We start from the raw sequence: 7387 nt of genomic DNA on the forward strand, positions 1-7387 counted from the left end.
CTGTAAATAAACTATACAATCCAGGAGATAAAAGGTCACTTTTTCTAAAAATTTCTGAAATTCTCTAAGCTACCAATATAGTCTTGAGTCTTCTAAGACATAAAGCAATCTTTATCCATCACTTAGTATCAAGCATTTAACTTCGGCAAAAAGGTACCTGAAATCTAACTTCTGTCCCACTCTTTGCTTCTTGCCTGAAATACTCTTAAAACACTGTAGAAAGTTATATTCTGTACTTATTTCCTTGACAAAAATGATAGCCCTTAGAATTGAGTTCTCCACAGACCCCCTTCTTAAACTTCTCCCCTTGTAACTTATATCCTCACCCTTTCTTGTCACGTGTTGTACAACAACAGTCGGCCCTCATTACCCGAGGGCTCCACATCCATGGATTCAATGAACCAGGGATCGCAAGGCCTATGACGGCTGCAGCTCTACTGAACATGTACAGACTTTTTTTTTCTTGTCATTATTCCCTAAACAATACAGTATAACGACTATTTACACAGCATTTACTTTATATTAGGTATTGTAAGTAATCTAGAGATGATTTAAAGAATATGGGAGGATGTGCATAGGTTACGTGCAAATACTACAGCGTTTCACTGTACGTAAGGAACTTGAGCACCCCTGAATTTTGCTATCTGGGGGAGGGATATGTGTGTGTGTCCTGGAACCAATTCCCGGCAGGTACCAAGGGACAATTATATGCACCACAATGTCCTTTCGTGCCCTGCATGTTCTTAGCTTTCTCTTTTTCAGATTAAATAATAGACACAACTTCCTATAGATATAAACTGCTCTACTGAATTGTGGAAACAGAAATCCCCCTCAGCCTCTCAGCACTGCTCTTCAGTCTCACGTCTTATTACTTGGAGAAATCTCCATCTTCTCACCCGAAAACCTACAGACCTATGTACACTTGCACCAATTTTCCTCCTCCCTCTTGTGACAAGATAGGAAGTACCTTTTTTTTTCCTGATCTAAAGGGCAATCCATACTCTTCTTTCTTTCTCCACCATTACTACCTTGGTCCAAGCTCTCGTCTCTCTCACCTGCATTACAGCCAAAACCTCCTAACTGATCATCCCATCTCTACTCTTGCCTAGTTCACAACAATACAACACACAGTGGCCAAAGCGACTGCTTCAAAACATAAATCATATGTCACTTAAACCCCGTCAATAGTTACATGTAAAATAAAACCCAAACTCTTTACCACGGTTTCCAAAGCCCTGAGTTCCTGCCTGTCATTCTAACCTCACCTCGTCACTCTCCCTCATGACCACTGTGCTCTAGCTACACTGCTTTTATCCATTTACCTGCAACACACCAGTTCTTTCACATTAACTTATTCCTGATTCTGGGTCTTTCACGTGTTGTTCCCAGGTGCAAAGCTCTTTTATCCCCGTCATAAAGTGGTTAGCTATTAAGTCTTATAAACCTCTCCTTGACAAAGAAGCCTTCCTCTAATTACTCTGTTACTCACTACCTCTGCCCTTTGTTTCCGTCAGAGCACTTATTACAACTTATTCACTAGACTGTAAACTCCATGAGGCAGAAACTATGTCTATCAGGGTGTTATGCCTTACACAGTGTCAGACAGAAGGAAGTGCTCAAGGAGTATTTGCTAAACGAAAGAACGAGTGAAGAGAGAGACAGGATTAGGTTGCAATCCCCACTCTACTACCTCCTAGTGGTTTGATTTTAGATAAGCTACAACTTGTCTGAGCTTCAATTTTCTCTTCTATAAAAAAGGAATAAATACCTTCTAGGATTGCTAAATGAGACCTAATGAAGATTAACTGTAATTAAATAAAGACCAAGCACAGTATCTGAACTTAATTTCATAAAAGTTATAAACAATTTAATAAATGTCTCATTTCCTTTCCTTCCTTCTATAGCTTAGATAGTGAGAATTCCCTCAGCTAATTCAGTATTGGAACTATATAGAGAGATAGATAGACCTATTTATATATACATCTATTGTTGCATCTATTTAGAAAGACTGATGACAGGCATCTGAACAGATAGATTGGGAACCTGTACTTGCAGGATCTAATCCTATACCTCAGAAAGCGGGAATGAGTAGTGTACATCTATTACTCACCCCTCCCAAAATGGAGGAGGGGCAGTGAGGAGAAACAGGAAGGAAAGGTAACCTTAGAAATTAGAAATTATGACTTCAACTTCAATTCCTAAGTTTAGAACAACCTTCATTTATCCACAAAGATTTGCAACAATAACAGGAGTAATACTCATTCTGAATTTCCAAAATAAAAAAAATAAAAAGATTTTCTATTTGCTTAAATTCATGTAAGTCTCATCTATATTAAATGTATTTACCTCCTTTTTACCTTTCATTCTTTAAACTGTAATATCACTGATAAAACATAAATAAAAACAACAAAAAAACCCCAACCACCACAAAAACACCTCATCAGAAACACAAAAAGGTCTCACTGTTCCCTTAATTTCTTGATAAGCTTTCAATTTTCTAACCACGAAAGTGCGTATTTTCTTTCCAAACATTTTCGTTAACTACTGCTCACTTTTCAGCCTGACACCACTTTTATGTTTTCTTCAGAGATTTTACTTTCTAGGAATCTTCTAAATCATTTACCACACATCATTCAAATCTCCTCCATACTCTTCCTGGAACGCAGTACCCCTCTGAAAGTGGTCATTTAATACCTTCTGCCAGATAACCACTTTGATTTTGTGGAATGTGCTACATACCTTCATATTCTCCCTAGGATATGGATATAATTTAGATTTTAAACCCAAGGAAGGGCTTATGTTAAGCAATTAATTCAGTTTTATTCAACATATTTTATGTAATCAAGCTTGACTTTTTTAGAAGTAATTGGAATCTGGTTTAGATTTTTTTCCTCATGTTCCAGTTATTTCTACAACCTTTCTAAAATTGGAACTTCTAGTCTATCCTTAAACTGGAAATTTATAAAATGCTGCTGAAAGTTCCATAAAATTCATGGGAAAAGATTTACCCATTAGATATAAAATCCAAGAGTAAAAAGAATATTTTGTACTACCACAAAATCTAGAACAGTACACTGTGCAGAGCAGACTCTTGAATATAATAAGCTGAAAACCAGTTTAAAGATGAATTCTATCAGAGGTCAGTCAATACATGCCAGTAAGAGTTCTCACTAACACCAAATGCTCTGGCAGCAAGTAACCAAAAACTAACCACCTGGCAATTGTAAAATGATATACAAATACAACAAACATTCCAAATTACATTTTAAGGCTTCATCTAGGGCAGTTTTTTTCAAACTACAGACTGCAATCTATTACTGGGTCCAAAATTAATTTAATGAGTCCAGACCAGCAAACGAAGAAAGGGTGAAACAAGGGAGGATAAACAGAATATAAAATGTCAGAGGGCCCACAGGTAGAAGGGTATTATTTCATGAAGAGGTAGTATTATTTCATGAACTCTGTTTTGTTCTGTATACTGGGAGTAATTTATGATGTATTTTAAGGATGGGTTTGCTTAAGGATGTTCTTATCCCTTCAAACTTCCAAAGGCAGAGGTCAATCTTGACTGTCTTCTAACCCGCAGGAACATTCAATGCAGTTAAGATACAGCAGCTCCTGAAACATAATTACTTGTCCTTGAACAACTACTCTAGAAAACATTAACTGTATTCCACATCACAATTCAGAGTTTAAAATAAGGCTATGGCATTCAGAAAAGTAACTTGGAAGTACAACAGTCACACTCTTCTACTGAAATGGTCACGTGTTTAATAGTCACACAGTCCACTAAAATAGTTATGTGAAGAGAATAAACACCAAAATAAAGATTTTTTTAAAAAGGTATATGAAATGTTTCAAAGATTCAAGGCACAACCTGAAGCCATTTAATATTTCAGTTAATACATAAGAAAGGGTCACTCTGAATAGTTAGTACTGGAACTGCCTAAATATTGGCCAATCATCCTGCATTTCTTCACTGGGTCTATGTTAAGAGTTACTCTGAACACTCAGTTGTTTTAACAGAGCTTTCTAATTATTTTTGAAGCCACTAAAAAAAAAAAAAAAGAACACTTTTTGATGTATGAGGGACAGTTTCATAAATTACAGCCAATATCTGTTCTAAAGGCCCAAGGTAATGGGTATTTCTCAGGGTGCATCCACTACTCATCACAACTACTGTATATTCAAGTCAAACAAACCCCACTATTGTTACGGAAGCACATCCCCCCACACTACTGTTATAGCGTTTTTTTCCCTCTAATATAAACCCGCACATGGTTGGAGAAACAGAAGAGGACAAAAAGTGCAGCTGTAACAAGAATTTCCCCAGTTGCAGAGCGAAGGGTGCCTTTAATCACTGCTCACACGGTTTAATGTTCTGCCTGGCTCACTACCTCCTTTCTTCTTATACTTTGAAACTTGCTGTGGCTTGAAATATCAACCCTTGGCATAATCACTGGCTAATTTTATAATCTGGTCCCATGTTGCTGGAAAAAAGGAGTTGCAGTCTTTGTCTACTAACAATTCCTCATTAAACACAAATTTCAAAAACATAAATCTTTGATAAGCACCTACCAGAAAGTCATTTTGTGTGCAAGTACAAAAGAATGCACCAAGACAAATTACGGAGTTCACAGCCTCTTATTCCTAGAGGCAAAAAGACTCTTAGTTCAAACACTAATGACATGGGTTTTAATGAAAGAAGAGCAAAAGAACCCATTTATTTATCCATTCTGATCAGAAATCACTAAAATTCAATTCTCATTATAGTAGAGGACAAAGCTGGACACTCCTAATCACCCTAGATTAAAGATGCCTCTCACTTTTTTCTCTCTTCTGGGCCATTACACCAAACCTACTGCAGAACTATACCCACCTTCAGGCTAGAAGAAACAACATAATAGCTTATTGATCTCTGGTGTAGACCCAAAACCACAAGTCATCAGGCAAGTAGGGATCACAGCCACTTGATGCAACTAACAATCAAAAGTCATGCACTGGGTTTTCTGGTCACACACAAGCACACCATCAGCAATGACCACATCAAATGTGGACCAACCACCCTCCCTACTCCCAGCCCCAAACAAACAAAAATAATATATTAATCAGGTCAGGGCTCAATGCATTCTGAATCACACCGAAAAACTATTTCTTGGCTGTCAGTAAGTTTCAATTTAAGTTCACTAAATTCTTCATTTAGTGTAATTTTTCAGGTTTTAAAAGTTACCATCACATTCAAATCCACAGATAAATGCTTTCAAAAAAGATAATACTTGCTCATGAATTACATGTTGACTGAACTCCATCACCACCACCGTTACTGGAATAGTGTTTGTCGCAAATTTAAGTAAAATGCACCAAAGCATGGTAACTTCTAATTATTTTCTTCTGAAGAAATCAAAGCACCACTCCAAAAAGCAAAGGTTAAGTTAACTGTGTTCTCCGAAACACCTATTCAATGTGTTTCACTGATAAACTAAGAACGGTGAAGTCAGAAGTGGAACTAAAGTCTCACACGATGAATGTTCTTTCCAATTAATTCCATTTAGCTTTTGCTCGGATCCCAACGTAATATACAGCTTAGTCCTCACACACAGCCTTCAGCCTTCTCTTAACCTCAAAGGAATACAGGTAACGCAATCCGTAGAATGGAATAAAGCAACAGCTACAACATAAGCAGACAATGACGGATGAAATGACAAACGAACGAGGACTCGGGGCAGACACGAACGCCCTAAGACGGAGAGAGTGAGGTGGGGCTGGAAACTATTCTCTGGCCTTGTCGCGCGTGCTGCCCCTGGGGGAGGCACGGGACCCTGCCCGCCCGGGATCACAGAGCCTCGGCCCCCGAGGTGCAGGGATGGGAAGCAAGCAGCGGGCCGCTTTCTCAGGGAGTGGGGAAGGTGGGGGGTAGGTGCAGTGGGCATTTCACTGGGGAGAGAACTTCTTGACCGCGGAAGGCTTGCGGTGGCAGGACCGTCCCGGCAGCGGCGGGGGCGACCTCCCCTTCTTTCTCACACAGTCATACATCTTTGTGTGTGTGGGTTGTGCAACAGACTATGAGTCCTCGAGGAGCCGGCCGCGGGGGCCCTCCAGTCCAGGTCGGGGAGTCCGCCCGCCACCCCTTGCTACACCGGGGCTCCCCCCGGCCGGGATGCCCAAGCCCCTCTCCAACACCCCGAGGGCCTGGAGGGGGGCGAGTGGACGAAAGCATCTTTGAGTGGGGACGCCCCCTCCGCTGCATCCACCCCTCGCCGGGTCTTTGTCCCGCCGGTGGCCGGGGTCTCTCGCCAGTTCTCCCGGGGAACTCCTGTCCTGGAGGCCTCGGGGCCCGGGGTCGCCCCAGCTTTGTTAGGTCAGCGGGGCGCGGAGACGCGGACACTTACCGTACACCCCAGCGAGGAAAAGCAAGACCAACGCAGACCTCCACCGCGGAGACTCTTTTGTGCTCCAGCGACGGGCCATAACCACGGCAGATGGAGGGAGAGAGGAGGAGACGGAGGAGGAGGAGGAGGAGGAGCCGGGGCCAGACACCGCCGCCACCGAGCCGCCGGCTGCTCCCTGCGCTCTCCGCGGCGGCGGCAGGGGGAGGGGAGGGGAGGGGCCGCCGCCGCCCGCGCGCGCTCCCTCCCTCCCTCCGGCCCTCCCTCAGCAGCTCGCCGGCTCCCACCCCAGGCGGCGCGAGAGCCCTACGCGGGGCGGCCCTCCCGGGGGCGGGGGCAGGGGCAGGCAACGCGCGCGCCGGCGCGAGGCGAGGCGGTGGCAGACGCGCCACTCGGCCCTCGCGCTGCACAGACCGGCCGGCGCCGCCAGCCGCCAGACAGAGCGCGAGCCGGCACTCGCGCTCATCCGTGCGATCGGCAATCCCCTGGCCCGCCTGCCTTGGTTCCCGCCCCGCGCTCCGCCGGACTTTCCAAGTCTCGGGACCGGTTTCCTCGCGACTGGAGCCGGAGGAGCAAGGCAGTGCCAGTCGATGAGCGAGCGCGCGAACGCCGGACGCTGGGCTCCCCCGGCTGGGGAGCGGGGGCCGGTTGCTGCGCTCGTTCGCAGTCCAGGGCCTCGGTGCTGCCCCCGCGGGGATGTGAGGGCCAGGTGGGAGGCTGAGGGTAGCTGCGTGTGCGGAGAGAGTGGGTGGTCGGAAGCTGTGATCTTGGGAGTTTCTCTGCCCTACCCGTACATGTCTCCGCTTAATATCGGCGCGGAGCTCCGGGCGGGTGGGCACAGGTTAGGGCGGCCGATCCCGGCCACGGGTCGGTGTGGGGGCCTGCTGGGGAGCTCGGGCTGGACGCCACGCTTAAGGTGCCCGGATGAGTCGGTCAAGGCTGGAGTGTGGAGCTTCTCCAGTCTGGCGTGGAAGCCGCGCGAGGCGGTTTGACATCGCGCG

At 44.8% G+C, this 7387-nt stretch overlaps 1 protein-coding gene across 2 annotated transcripts in view; it reads right to left on the reverse strand.

The window, feature by feature from the left end:
• Window positions 1-6776, reverse strand: part of LRP12 (LDL receptor related protein 12) — an 81237-nt gene extending 74461 nt beyond the window's left edge. For both annotated transcript variants that reach the window (XM_058564773.1, XM_058564772.1), the window contains exon 1: window positions 6390-6776. In XM_058564773.1, the coding sequence (XP_058420756.1) occupies window positions 6390-6468 (79 nt within the window). In that variant the 5' untranslated portion in view covers window positions 6469-6776. The remainder of the gene's footprint in view (window positions 1-6389) is intronic.
• Between the last annotated feature and the right edge of the window lie 611 nt (window positions 6777-7387).

This window comes from Diceros bicornis, chromosome 21 (assembly GCF_020826845.1).
Source record: "Diceros bicornis minor isolate mBicDic1 chromosome 21, mDicBic1.mat.cur, whole genome shotgun sequence".
In the NCBI taxonomy this organism is placed as follows: Eukaryota; Metazoa; Chordata; class Mammalia; order Perissodactyla; family Rhinocerotidae; genus Diceros; species Diceros bicornis.